Source organism: Caretta caretta, chromosome 3 (genome assembly GCF_965140235.1).
Source record: "Caretta caretta isolate rCarCar2 chromosome 3, rCarCar1.hap1, whole genome shotgun sequence".
NCBI lineage: Eukaryota > Metazoa > Chordata > Testudines > Cheloniidae > Caretta > Caretta caretta.
This window is the reverse complement of record NC_134208.1, coordinates 102,266,735-102,281,840: the sequence shown is the minus strand read 5'-3', so window position 1 is coordinate 102,281,840 and position 15,106 is coordinate 102,266,735. Positions and strand designations below refer to the sequence as shown.

General features: G+C 42.7%; 1 protein-coding gene across 1 annotated transcript; it reads left to right on the top strand.

Annotated features, from left to right (window-relative positions):
• The first annotated feature begins 4,182 nt into the window (after nucleotides 1–4,182).
• Nucleotides 4,183–14,285, top strand: VNN1 (vanin 1). The gene is made up of 7 exons (XM_048844524.2): nucleotides 4,183–4,430; nucleotides 4,504–4,634; nucleotides 7,235–7,427; nucleotides 8,262–8,553; nucleotides 10,827–11,200; nucleotides 13,298–13,468; nucleotides 13,796–14,285. The coding sequence occupies exons 1-7, from the start codon at nucleotides 4,218–4,220 to the stop codon at nucleotides 13,904–13,906; spliced, it is 1,485 nt and encodes a 494-aa protein (XP_048700481.2). The 5' UTR covers nucleotides 4,183–4,217; the 3' UTR covers nucleotides 13,907–14,285.
• Nucleotides 14,286–15,106: the final 821 nt, after the last annotated feature.

Here is a 15,106-nt window from a genome sequence, read left to right as displayed (position 1 = left end):
AGCACAGCTCCAGCCACCCAGAGCCCCTGGCTGCAGGCCAGCTCCTACTAGCCCCAGCCCAGGGCAAGGGTGTTGGAGCTCTCCCAAAAGTGGGCATGCCACTGCCCTGGGGCCCTGGTCACAGGGGAAGGAAGAGCTGCAGCAGAGCATGGCGGGAAGCAGGAGGAGGTCTGGGGGAGGAGTGTGGGCAGGGCCATGCAGGGAGTTTGGGTAGGCTGAGCCTTCCCCTGCCTATAATACCCGCTGCAGTATAAAGACGGGGGGCTGAACAACAAGTGATAAGCAATTGAATCAACTGATTGTATACAACATTACTGTATTATAAAAGTGTATAGAGAGAACTTTTCTGAAAGCTAATGGCACACTGGTGATTAATATCTGTGAAATGTGTGTGTTAACACTATAAGGAAATATGGGTACTTAATTATATTCTGTATTAAAGTCTGTGGTCAAACATGGAGAAACAGTTTCCCTCCCAGACAGGAGAGAAGGCAGCTATTTACCTGTCTGCATGATGGAGCATGGTGTAACCAGAAACAATGGAAGCCATATTTACATAAAAATCATACAGGGTGATGGGAAGCCCACAGGAAGGGAAAAACATCCTCAGGTCATCTTGCCTCTTGAACTTTGGAAGACATAAGCAAGGACACAGACATCTTTGAAATCCATCACAAGACAGGCACAAGAGGCCTGAGCTCTTGCAAGATGAGAAAGATAAGTACTTCAACCAAAGGCAGGGGGATTGAAGTCTCTGGAACTGACTGTAGATGAGAAACTTGCTTAAGCAAAACTCTTTCACCTGGGAAGACAAGGGAAGCTAGCACCTTTGTACTTTAGTAGAAGGTCCTGATTGAGGTAAACTCAGCTATGGCTCAGAAGAAGAATGACTGGTGAGAGAAACTATCTTGAAAAAAGTCTGTATCTTGTTAGATTAGGTTTTAGACTTTTTTAGATGCCTGTTTTCACTTTTATTAGCTTGTAACTCTATCTCTTGGATTTTAAGTGAGTTCAAGTGTATCTTGTATTGTTAGTAAAATTTGTTTTACTATTAATGTAAACCACCAGAGCATGGGCAGCAGGCAGACTCCCCCCCCCCCCCCCTTCGGGTAAGCTAGCCCCACAGCAGGAGCCCTGAGCCTCCCCACGCCCCTCCTGCGGACAGAGATGTCCTGGGCCAGCAGAACCCCAACCCGCCCTCCCGCCACCACCATAGAAGCCCTCTGCTGACCCCAGCTGTGCTGACTGACCAACCCAAGCCAGAGGCCAGTCCCAGCCACGCTTGGCCGGGTGACTGGCCCCAGCCATGGCAGCCAGCCAGCCTACCAATTTGAGTCCTGGGCTGCCCCAAGCCACAGGCCAGAGAATGGGGAAAGGCAGTGTTCCTCGTCTCCCAAGACCCCCAGAAACCCAGCAGAAGAGTGCTGAGCTTTTTATATGCACCTTTTATATGCACTTTTTATATGCGACGTTCTGCGGTGGCTGAGGAGGCATCCAGGGAGAATACTGATGAACCCAGGAAGCTGAATAGCAGATACCACTGCCTCAGCTGCCCCGGAACCTGCATAGCCCATAATAATAAGCAAAAACCCGCAACATGGTGTCCCGCAGCAGTGGCTCTGCCAGGGGAGGCTTAGCCTTCCCTGGCCTATTATATCTGCTGCCCATGCACCAGAGCTGTTGTTTAAATGGAAGGGTGTATTTACCCCAGTTAATAAGCTGTGTTGTGCTCTTGTGTCTTTAGAAATACAAACGAGCCCTATTATTTCTCTGAACTGTTGAGGCGAGAGCAAGACATTGCAGAGCACACAATTATGGGGAGGTCCAGGACTGGGAGTGTATTGGGATCACCCTGCAAGTAGTAACCAAGGGTGGTAGAAGCCCGAGTGGGGCAGTGGGACTGAAGACAGGATGATGGGTTCAGAGCCACTGAACCAGAGCTGTCTAGCACACAGACAGAAACTCAGGGTTTGACCTGCATGCTCATAGGCTGGTTGTGAGCATCCCAGGTTGGGAGCAACAACAGCAAAGCATTGTGAGGCACCAGAGCTGCAGGGCAAGTGGTGACACAACTTCTCACTGCTCTGAATTGCACCCTAGAACATGACAGTATGCATAACCAAGTAGCTTGAAAAGTAAGATCATTTCTATAAAATTTGTCAATTTACCCTTTTATTCTGTCTGTTTTTATTCAACTAAAACACTCATTGTATTCGGCCACATATGAACATGTGTCCAGAAGCAAGGACTACAACAGAGCTAGTCTCCAGGCCGCCTCATCAATACAGCTGGCCTGCAGCAGACTGCCTGATTGGCTGGAGAGGCCAGCAGGCTGGCTCTTAATCCAGCAGCAGCTCCTCGCTGCCTGCTCAGTGCTCATGCCCAGCACTGTGACTTGTCCTGTGTTACTTGTTTGTTTCCGTTGCTCACCTCCAGTTTGACCTTCAGCTCTAGCTTCTGACTGCTGACTCTGGCTCCACCCCTCGTTCCAATGCTTGGTTTCCTGCACCTGTTGTGACCACAAGGCTAGGCCACCTGACCAAGTGTGAGGAGCTACAGCTGGTTCTTACAGTTTTCCATGCCAATCTGAAGGGCAAAAAATGAACTCATTTCAGGGAGGCTTCCAAGTTACCTTACCAAAAACATTATGGAATATTAGTTGCTTCCTTTTTAAAGGACCATATCTGCAGCCAAAAACTGAATAGCTGACATCCTTGTCTAGACCTCTTGTTAGCAATAGTGCATCTAAATTAGTGCGGAACTTTTTAAATGTAAACACAGCAAAAGACACACTGTGCTCGGCACTGCTTTAAAACCACGCTCGACGCTGGTTTTGTAATATTCTTAATAAGTATGGAGAGCTTATATTTAACAACAAAAATGATTTTAAATTAAACATGGCATGACACAGCAATGAGAGCCTGCTGTAAACTTTCGCCAGCCACAGTCTGTTCTGTCCCCTGCAGTCCAGAACCCTTCCTTCCTATATTGGAGATGAGCAAGAACTGGCTATTTAATTCCATGGGAAACTTCACATTGCTAGAAGAAAATCATTTGGAATTGGAACAAGAAGTTGGAAATGAAAAATTTTGCACAGAACAGCTTTTAAAAAAAAAAAAAAAAATTCTAGGCAGGGAGCAAATCAGCCAGGGAGGTGGCCATCCAGACAACCCATTAAAGGGGGATTCTGGGAACTGAGCAGCCTGCTAGATGCTTGGCCAGCTGGCCGGCAGGCTGGCAAGAAACCAGGCTGGGCAAGCTAGTCAGTCAGTTTGCCTGACTGATTTTGTTGCTAGTTTCAATGGAATCAACACATTCCAGTGGGATTCTGTTGAAACAGCATTTTCCAAAGAAAAACTATGAGTCAGAAAATTTGTTGACCTGCTCTAGCCAAAATAGAGACTGAACTTTGGTCTCTGCAGTCACTCTGTGTGGGTTTAGTGCACCCGTTCTTATTGGCTACCCTAGTGTAAACAAAACTAAAGAGGCCAAACTGTCTTCATTTTGCTCACTGAGATTGGGATTACTCACATGAGCAAGGTGAGCTGGATTTGGTTCAAGATGTATTTAAGTTCCCCAGCTATGTTTAAAAGAGCAGCATAAATTGTTTAAATGTTGGCCTACTCTCGTCAATTTGGGCTCCTGACAGCTCTGTGTTCTTGGATCAGTTCTGAGAGACATTCTGTGGCCTTCCTTGTCACTTTACAAAACTGTGTGTTAATGTTTATTCTGAGGGCAGCTGGTACAAAAGACAAGACAACATACAATTCAAACTACTACCTGTGTGAATTGCACAAGTTTGTCTAGAGTCGGCCTTAATGGGAGTTGGACTGGACCCAAGTACCAACCTGGTACAAATTCTACTTTGCACAAGTCTACTGAAGTCAATGGAATTGCACATTATAGCAAAGCAGAATTTGGGCCTCTATTTCTAGACAGATGTCGTTTAGTGTGTCCCTTTGGCACAGTTGTTCTCATGTCAGTGATTCAGTGAATATCACTCCCCTGTTTAACTGTGTAGATGGTTTGTTGTAATATGTTTTGTTTTTTTTACCTGTGGTAATCTTGTTACACAATGCTGTGTTTTCCCAGATAATTTCACAGAGAATTGTTGCCAAAGTAAACTAATAAGAAAGCTGGACTTTGCCACATGTCTTCTTTTCTCCTTTACCCTTCAGAAACTTGCTCTGTTTTCCATTTACCACTGAGCATCAGCAATGATCATGTTCCAGCCTCACATATATGCTACGGTTTTTATACTCTCAATCCTTCAGGCCTTTGCCTTGGACAGCTACATTGCAGCAGTGTATGAGCACTCTGTTATATTGCCAGATGTCACTGGGAGTCCTGTTTCGTCTGACGAGGCTTTGACGCTAATGAACAAAAATATGGATGTTTTGGAAGGGGCCATCAAAGCAGCGGCCCAACAGGTATTGTCTCTTAATTTTCTTGGTTATTTGTTTTGTTCTTGGTGGTAAGTGCTTAATTTAGCTGTTGTTTCAGGGTGCACACATCATTGTGACTCCTGAAGATGCCATTTATGGCTGGGTCTTCAAAAGAGACACCATTTTCCCCTATCTTGAAGACATCCCAGATCCACAAGTAAACTGGATTCCCTGCACTGACCCTGAAAGGTATCCCTTATGAAGTGTCTTCCAAATAGCTTTAAAATAATGTGTTAATGGTCTGAAGAAAAGTGGATTAATGATAAATGCAAAAGACCTGAGAGGTCTTTTGAATTTGACTCCAAGATTATTGTACACAACAGTTAAATAACCGAATGTCTAAAATGTTCTGCTCGTAGGAGAAGCAGATAACATGGGTTTTCAAAACTGGCATTGTTGGTGGAACAGAGGAGGCAAAGGGGTAACATGATAAGAAACAAGTGCAGATATGGAGATTTCGGGGTGGGGGATAAGCTATGAAGAGCTTTAGAGGTATGTACAAAAGATGTGTACTTGTAGTGTAGAAGGAGGAACAAGTAGAGGAGGGGAAGTAACAGGGTCAAAATAACAGGAACAATAACTTCTCCATTGGAAAAGTAACACATACACTTTATCAGGTTGTCGAAGTCTATGTTACTGAAGTCAGAGTTAAAAGTTTGCATTATAGTGCAATTGCGAGGAATGGGGTGTGTGGGGGATGGGTTACTGAACATACTGGAGGTTTCTGAGACGTATGCATATAGGGGCAGAGTCTCTTTGGCTATGTCAGCACAGGAGCTGAGAGTATGCTTCCCAGCGCAGGTAGACAGACACATGCTAGCACTGCTTGAGCTAATGATCTAAAAGTGGTCGCAGTTGCTCACGCTAGCCACCCACATACATTCCCAGGGCTTGGGTATGATTGTACCCCTGGGAGCTGACTGACGCCCCCAGTCAGTGTGTTGTATGTGTGGTGGGGGGTACAGTGTATTCAATACATCTTAACTGGAGCTTTCATTGCTTTTAAGGTTTTGCGTGGCTGAGTATTGGTCTTAACCATCCTTAAGTGGGTTTAACTAATTTTTTTGTTTGAAGGAGCAGACAGAATGTCTTTTGGTATGTAAGCCATGCCTCTAAATCGATTAGAATATTTGTGAAAGGATTAACTTTCATATTAGTTTACATAGGATCTCACTTAAATCCAATTTGTAAAATATAGACTCCTTATCTAACCTTTGTGTATAATTTTACATGCATTTCTGTCCCCATTGCGTGAAAGACGAGGCTTTTAAAGATGAGGGTTATATGGGATTATACCATCCCCTAGGCTCTGATTACCGTGTTTGCAGGTACTGAACTCGCAAGTCTGTTGTCAGCCTGCTGAATGGGGAAGAAGCATGATATTTCAATCCTGCCTGTGTCTCAAGATTCATGAGGAATTCTCAGAGCATTTGCACAGGTCTGGGGCATTTGTGCTGAGGATCAACCTTCCATGCTGCTACTACAGCTCTCTCCTACTCGCCCTGCTGCCACACAGTAGCACATGAAGCTGTACCTAGAATTTTGGATGTGTAATTGAACATTTCTATGAATTTCTAAAGGGAAACCGTTGTGTGTGTGTGTAACAATTTGCTAGTCAATAGCACCACAGAAGTCTCTCTCCATTCTTTTTCTTTTAAAGGGGCAGATGAACCAATTTTAGTAGTTTGAAATGAATGTTTTGGACACACTTGAACTCAGCCCCATGAGCCATCATCTTGGCTATAGTTTTAATTGTTTTTTTTTTAATAATGCATTATATTTATAGTGACAGTTAAAGGCTGCTGCTCATGTTTTGAAGATCAATGTAAAAACCAGACTATGATCACACATGTGAAGAGAGGTGCACTGTCTGGGGGAACCTGAAGAATAAGGAAAGCAGGCCCTGCTCCCTCCATCCCTTCCCATTAAACAAAAAGCACGGCAAGGAGAGGGATTCAACATGCATTTCTTTATATGCTAAATATTTATACTGCTGTACGAAGTTGGGAGAAATTTTTTCAACAAGTAGATTTTTTTGTTGAAAAATGCATTTTTTGGTACTCTAAAACTATTCACAAACTCGACAAATAGAGCTAAGAAAAACAACATTTTTTTTGATAAAGTCAAAATGTTTCATTCCTACTTTTCGTTTCAAAATAAATTAAAATTTGGCCAATTTAAAACACACACATACATGATGAAAACACCCCAAAATATCTGAATCAAAATATAAAACTAAAAATTCATTTTGAGTCAACACAAAATGAGTCAAAAACATAAAATATTTGAAAACCGTTTTTAGTTTTTTCAATCTGATGACCAATTTAGGAAAAAATTGGTTATCTTTCAAATTGAACTGACAAATCCATACTACATTCAGCTCTACTGTAATAGCCCCCGTCCAGTTTCAGGCAATCGTGGTAGGTGCTGTACAAATACCTAGGGGGATTCACACCCTGTTCCACGCAGCTGACATTCTAAGGCCTCCATCCTGCTGTAGGATCATTGAGAGCAGACCCTTCCTTCCACCCATGCAGAAGTCCACTGAGGTCAAGGAGCTGTCCATGAATTCTGATAGTCTGCCTGCACAGCTCCAATTGTAGGATTAAAAAATAAAAAGCCTCCTAATACTCAGCTGCTCCATAACAGCTGCTGCTCTAAACGCCAGTGTGCCATTCAAATATTAACTTTGAAGCCTATTTTCTCATTTTTTTTTCAGCTTTGAATTTAGCTTGATCCTGGGTTATTTTTTTGTTTTATGCATTTTCCTTTTGCCAAAAATGAACTAGATTTGCTCCTGCGGCAGTGCAGGAAAGGCTCAGCTGCATGGCAAGAAATAACTCTATCTATGTGGTTGCCAATATTGGAGACAAGAAGCCATGTAATTCCAGTGATCCCAAGTGCCCCAGCGATGGTCACTATCAATACAATACTAATGTTGTCTTTGACTCAGAAGGGAAATTGGTGGCACGCTACCATAAGGTAAGAAATAACATTACACTGTTCTTTTCTGTCAGTCTGGGAGGGAAATCTCTCAAGGTGTCAACATTTTTAAACTGCACTGGGAGGATTAGTTGAAACGGGATGGGGGCAGGAGAGTGCTGCTAGGCTGGAAGGTGTTAATGGCTGTCATCAACCAGTTCTTTGATCTACAAACAATTTCAAATGTGGTTAAAGCTGCTAGCTCTACTAACCATATATCTCCCTTTACCCCCTTCTGATTTTCCTGATTTTCACCAAAATCAATAGAGATCTGACCATTGATGCCTAGAACATCCCCTGAAATTTTGGAGTTGATCAGGTGTGGTGTTCAAAAGTTATCGCATAACAGACAGAGAAATATCATTAAGTAGAGTGTTAGATCAAGCTTCACTCAACTGGTTATTGGGACGGACTTGGAAATGTAGAGTATGTTTACACTGCAATAAAAGGCCTGCATCACCCCCGCATGGCTGGACCAAATCAGCTGACATGGACTTGGGCTGTGGGGAATTGCAGACATTCGGACTGAGCTCTGAGATCCACCGCCTTGCAGGGTTTCAGACCCAGGCTCCAGCCCAAGCCCGAATGTCTATGCTGCCATTTTTATCCCACAGCCCAAACTCCATGAGCCCAAGCCAGCTGACCCAGGCTCTGAGACTTGGTGCCATGGGTTTTTTATTGCAGTGTAGATATACCTTTACATGTTCAATATGAAGACTTTTAGATTTTTTTTCTTTTTAAATGCAGGTCACCTTTAACAGTTTTATAAAATGTTTCCAGGTTATTGCATTAGGTGCCTTTTAACGGTGTTCTTCCTATGGTTTGTTTTGTCAGTATAATCTCTTTATGTCAGAAACTCAGTTTGATTCCCCCAAGGAGCCAGAGATTGTCACTTTCAACACATCCTTTGGAAAGTTCGGCATTTTCACTTGCTTCGACATACTTTTTCATGACCCTGCTGTGACTCTGGTGAGCAAGTCACATGTGGATACTGTGCTGTTTCCCACTGCTTGGATGAATGTCCTACCACATTTGACTGCTATTGAATTCCACTCTGCCTGGGCTATGGGGATGCATGTCAATTTCCTTGCGGCTGATACACACAACACCAGCATGGCTATGACAGGTAATTTGCTGTTTGGGGTAAGGTGAATTATTTTTGTAATACTTTTTTCATGCCCATCTTGATTATCATACACATTGTAAGGAGAGTGATCGCTTTAGATAAGCTATTACCAGCAGGAGAGTGGGGTGGGGGGAGAGAGAACCTTTTGTAGAGATGAACACCCATTTTTTCATGGTTTGTGTGTATAAAAACATCTTCTGTATTTTCCACAGTATGCATCCGATGAAGTGAGCTGTAGCTCACGAAAGCTTATGCTCAAATAAATTGGTTAGTCTCTAAGGTGCCACAAGTACTCCTTTTCTTTTTGTAATACTGGATCTTTAGTCTCTGTCTCTTCTTTGAGATTATTTTATGCTGCACAATTTATTTCTTCTGAAGCCAAAAACCACCATGGTAGCCTCATTCCTAATTTCGATATTCCTGATGGCAAATGATGACAGAGCAAAACTCACTGTGTTTTTGCTTTTTATGTTTTTTCCTCTCTCCTTCCTAGCTTCTCAGGAACTTCCTTTGTTCTTTTTATTGACTTGCTGTGCATGAACAAAATCTTGCAGCTTCTTTGCTTGGCTTCTCTGAGCTGTTAAATCTGGCTTTTTGCTGATAAACAGTCCTCTTCAATCTCCCTTCTCAACACATATCACTAGGTTGCCTTCACCCTCAAATGCTCTCTAGTTCAGCTAGTTCACACAAAGTTTTCAATAGCTAAAGAACAAAACCCATTCTAGATTACTATAAAATACAGTCATAACGCTGGGTAATAAATGAAAACCAGCATGCAAGATTCCATTTATACTAACCAAACGCAAGACTAGTTTGTAGCACCATTCAGCAATGTTCAGCCCCTTAGAACCAAGTTTTCAGGGCTGTCACAAGAGCACTGTTCTTCACCCACTTATTTTAAAACAATGTGACCTTGTGTTTACTGAGAACTAAGTAAATGGAATATGATCTTTTAGCAAAGGACCACATTTGCATTTTGAAACCTATTAGATCTCATGCTTGCATGATTTTAGGGGAGGGTCACTGATCGTATTCACGTTGTCTGAAATACAAGGGATGTCTCCCAGTCTCGCCCTCATCTGTTATATGAGGGCTTATCAATCTAGCAGACAAAGGTAACAAGATCCAATGGGTGGAAATTGAAGCTTGACAAATTCAGGCTAGAAACGAGGACAATTTTTTAACCATGACGGTGATTAACCATTGGAAAAATTTACCAAGGATTCTGATGGATTCTCCGTCACTGGAAATCTTTAAATCAAGATTGGATGATTTCAAGAAGATATGCTCTTCTTCATCCCCAGCAGATAGACTTGAAGCAGGAATTCAAGAATGGAAGTCCTAAGGCATATGTTTTGAAGGGCCTCAGACTAGATGGTGATAATAGTGCCTTCTGGTCTTAAATTCTATGAATGAATGAATATGGGATGGCTGTCATAGGATTCATCCCATGCATAGAAACTCTTACACAGTGCTGACGGGAGTGTCATGCTGAGAACATCCGATATTTTGTCCCCCATGGTCCATTATGATTGGCAGAGGTGAAGAGATTCAGGAAAATATATAGGTGTGGCATGGAATCCAATACTCTAATAAATGGTCCAGTTTCTCTCCCTGGTTTGCCTTTATCTGGTCAGCCAGATTCCCCTGATATGGAGTTCTCAAGTGGGGTAAATCCAGCATAGCCAGCCCTGGGGTAGGGCTGTAGGGTGAGTGCATTGGGCTCTGGCTGTTCTCAGCTGGTGGATGACCCTTTTAGGTCTGTTGTCAGCTAGCATACATCACAGCAGCCCTCAAGCTGCTCTGTTCTGCAGTGGGGCCAAGCTGAGCAGAGACTCAGGGAGCCATAATTGGATTCCTGACAGCACTGCATGCTACCATGCCCCAGCCCCCTTCTGTGGTGCTGAGATCTCAGCCACAGTGGAGAATCTGGCCCATTGTCTCAATAAGAACACCATGTACCCTAGGATGACCAAATGTCCCAATTTTATAGGGACAGTCCTGATATTCAGGGCTTTTCTTATATGGGCACCTATTCCCTCCCACCACCCCAATTTTTCGCACTTGCTATCTGGTCACCCTAATGTACCCTGTCCCTTCTCCAGGAATTTTAAGAAAAGACTTGAGTTCTTAAAGGTTTGATTTGGGAGGTTAATTTTTGGTAATGTTCTAGACATCATAATAGAATAGAACAGCATTGGGTAAAATGAAAAGGACAATATCATTCAAATGGCTGATTCTTTTGGACTGAAAATTTTGCCTGTCGCTCACAGGGAGTGGTATCTATGCACCTGATGGACCCAGGGCATTTCATTACAATATGGATACAGAGAATGGTCACCTCCTGGTTGCGGAACTGAGTTCACACCCTCATCTTTCTCCCACCTACCCTGCTGCTGTTAACTGGAGCGCATATGCCACAAGTGTCAAACGTTTCTCACCAGATGACTGGGATTTCTGTGGAGTCATTTTCTATGATAAGTTCACCTTCACTGAACTAACTAAGCCTGAAGGAAATCGTACAGTTTGCCAGAAAGACCTTTGCTGTCATTTGAGCTACAGGATGGCGGAGAAGCGAGAAGATGAAGTTTATGTGCTGGGTGCTTTTGATGGCCTTCATGTTGTTGAAGGAGAATACTATTTGCAGGTAAAGCTTATTTTTGGGGACATATACATCATATATATGATGATGAGGCTTCTTTGCATGGGAGATGCTTTTGGATCCTGGGAGAAAAAAGGGACAATGATGTATTCTCATGTTCCCCTGCGTGGCCCTTTGGTTGCTAGTGATGAGTTGATGCTGTAATTTCTAATGAGTCTGCTTGCCCTTCATGCCAAAAATAGCAAGTCTTGAAATGACCCTGGGTACAAACTCAGAGTTCATGTGAAATGAGGGAATTGATCTTATATTATAATAAATTATTCCACGATAGAATAGATCTTTATATTCTTCACCCCTTTTTCTCTCCCGTCTTTATTTCACCATTTGCATTGTCCACTGTGCTGTCTTAGAGACCAACTTCAGGATGATAAATAGCGGAAAGATGTATTTGAGATGCTGTTAGTGACTTTGAAAATTGGAATGAAACAATCTTTTTCTGTCTCCTTCATCAGAGTTGATCTTTATCTGATGATTATTTTTAAAATCTCAGTTGATTGCATCCAACTGTACAAGATATTTTACTCAGCTGAATTCATAAAGATTGAGTTTTTTCTTATTTGCCATGTCATGTCAATGAAGCATATATAAAGTATCAAAGTTTTATTGGAAATATCCAATGTTTTGTTCTGTTAACCAACCATTTGGGAAAGACCATGATTTACCATTAAGTGCTATCTTGCTGTAAATATTAATTTGTTTAGTCACATTACATAATATGGACTGTCCTTTGTTTTTTGAGCAAATCTATTATATTGGCTAATTACTGACAGGTCCTTTTTTAAATTTACTTTCTTCTACCTATCACCAACCACTTTCCTTACCAGCTGTCACAGATTATAATCCCATTATGTGTCTTGATATTTTAGCCACTCTATATCTCCTTTGATACATTTTCAAAAAGTCATTTTGATGGAATCAAAGTTCTTGTTTGGTCCAGTTGATAAAATTATTTTAGTTCTTGCCGAATGTCCAGTGCTGTGGACCAAGTCTTTTATTTCTCCATAAAACAGGCTACAGCAGTTTATACTGCCTCACGTTATCCAACCTGGAGGGATTGTCTCTGGGAATAAAAGGCTAAGTCAGTCTCTGTACCCATTCCAACCTTGGAATCTCTGCTGAGATGGCCAGCAACAGGGTGTCAATTATGGTGCTGGCTTTATTATGTAGACACCTATCCACCAAGAATTGGATGGAGACATCCAAATTAACATCTGATAGACCACCAGCTAGGCCACTAAGTGATTTTGGTGCTAACAATGTGTATAAGATTGCCTGAGCTCTCCATCAAAGAACTTGTCTCAGTTTTATTGGTTAAAAGTCAACTTTTTGATGGAGGAGTGGGAAGAACAAGTGGAAATGGTAGAGGTGGCTCTTAGGGAGAGCATAAAAAAGGGTCCAGGGCAAAGGTGCTGACTTTGTTTTCCCTGGGGGTGCTCCACTCTCACTCTGCCCTAAGGTCCTGCCCTCACTCTGCCTCTTCCTGCCCCCATTTCGCCCCCCTCTCCTGAGGACATGCCCTTGCTCTGCCCCCTCCCCATAGGCCCTGCCCTTACTCCACCTGTTCCCACCCCTGCTCTGCCCCCTCCCCGGACCCTTCCCCGCCCACTGCTCTCCACCCTCCCCCAAACCCCTCTGTCAGCCACCAAACAGCTGTGGCTGGTGGGTACTCCAGCCCCGGAGTACCCATGGACTCAGTGCCTAAGGTCTAGAAAAGTGGAACAGTCTAGGGTGAAATAGGACAAAAGAAGGGGGACAAAGTGTCAAGCAGGAGCAGAGGTATCCAGTGGGTAGGTGGATCTGGAAAGGCTACAAGGCCAAAACCAGCTGATAGAGAGAAACCACTGCCTTTGTGTGCACTAGGTGAGGGAGGGGAGAGCAGTGTGGAGAGACATGCTAGGGAGACAAGCTGCAGAGCTGGAAACCCTTCGATCAAAAAAGTTTGTTCCTGATGCAGTAACTTAGTGGTTCGTTGGCATAAGAATTGAGCTGAATTGGTACCATCTGGTCTTGAAGAAAACAGTCAAATTTTACTATTAGTAAAACGATTCTCCTAAATGCACGTTCCTTTTCTCTTCCTCATAGATATGCACACTACTGAAGTGTGAAAGCACAGACTTGAAAACATGTGGGCTGCCAGTGGCTACTGCTCACACCAGGTTTGAAGCATTCTCTCTCAGTGGCACATTTGGCACTAGTTACGTCTTCCCAGAAGTCTTGCTTAGTGGGGTTCAGCTGGCGTCCGGCGAATTTCAGGTAGGAGGATGTATTTGAGCTGCTTCAAACTAGCTTCCCAGGGGGCTCATAGGGGAAAGTAACAAAATATTGCAACAAAGTCAAAACAAACCTAAGACAAACTTGTTAATAGTGGGGGAAAAAAAAACATGTATTTGGTGCCCTTTCAGTTCAGCAATTGGCCTCAGAAAGCAATTTGGCTTTGTATGTTATGGTTCAAGACTTTCCGTAATTAAACTGTTTCCTCAAAATATTTAACATTTACCTTATAAATGCATGTCACTTGTGCACCATGTCATATTGCTGCTTTGTTAAGGATGTCATTTTATTGTCCTCTTCTTCATCTAGGTATTAAGTGATGGACGTTTGATCAGTCAGAGTGGTACATCTAAACCAGTTTTAACAGTGACGCTTTTTGGGAGGTGGTATGAGAAGGACCCACCACAACCACACATCTGATGAAGTGAGCTGTAGCTCACGAAAGCTTATGCTCAAATAAATTGGTTATTCTCTAAGGTGCCACAAGTACTCCTTTTCTCTTTACACCAGATACTGTTATTTCAGAATAACAATGTCCCATAATGCATCATCTACTTAAACAATAACCACTGTGTTCCTTGTTTCCTTTTATAATCGACCTTTGTTTAGTAAATATACAGCAGCCTATTTCATTACTGTTACATATTGAGAAATAAATCAATTGTGACCACTATTTTATGACTACTTATTCTTTTATCACTGTTGAATAGCAGTTGCCTTTGTCTCACTGACTTCTGGAATTTGTTTTTTCTAGCGTGCAAAAAACTGAGCGTTATGAAATAAATTGGTTAGTCTCTAAGGTGCCACAAGTATTCCTTTTCTTTTTGCTGATGTTAAACTGTATATCAAAATACTATTGCATATTTTATAATTTTAGATAACTATGGGATTAATAAATAAAATAACTAAAGGCCTGATCCTGCATAATAAATGCCAGATAGAAAGGCACACAAATGCAAGGAATAAAACCTACCCAGCATGCTGCCCAAGGATATGTGGCCTATTCACATCCCGTGTTTCCTATTATGAGTCCAACACTCACTAAGCTTACCACAGCTCCTTCCTTTCACACAGTTTCTCCACGACCCTTCTGTGTGCCATAACCTCATGCTCTTTGGCACACTGGACTATTGCACTATATTTAAGGTCCTTTGTTTTCAGTTTTAACTAGTTTTTTATGAAAAAACCACAGGGTTTTAAAAAAAGCCATTATTTGTTTTTTTAACCAATTTCATGCTAATTTTGGAAGTGCCAGAACTCCCTGGAGCCAGCTACCTGCTGCAGAAGGAGAGATGGGTGGGGGTCAGTGTGGCGATGCTGACTCACCCCCTGGGAACATAAGGGCAGAAGATTTTAAAAATTGTAAGCCTGGGTATTAGAAGCCCTTTCTCCAGGCAACAAGTAAGGCAGCACCCGCCCTCCCTTCCCTTGAGGTGGCAAATATCAGGTTTGGTTAGCACCTGCTGTAGGCATTGCACTAACTGCACCTTTTCAGCGGGCCTGGGAAGGAATTTTCCCCTCACCACCATATTGGCTTAGGTGAAGTGGGGGTTTCAGGGAGGACCTATTATGGTGAGGAGGAACGGGAGCTAGGCAATAGATCGCAACTCATTTTGTAAG

Excerpts from the sequence above, each read along its gene's own strand:
- VNN1 (XM_048844524.2), top strand. The coding sequence starts at position 4,218 with ATGATCATGTTCCAGCCTCACATATATGCTACGGTTTTTATACTCTCA. Across the intron at positions 7,428-8,261 it reads TGGTGGCACGCTACCATAAG|TATAATCTCTTTATGTCAGA; the intron begins GTAAGAAATAAC and ends TTGTTTTGTCAG. Across the intron at positions 11,201-13,297 it reads AAGGAGAATACTATTTGCAG|ATATGCACACTACTGAAGTG; the intron begins GTAAAGCTTATT and ends TCTTCCTCATAG.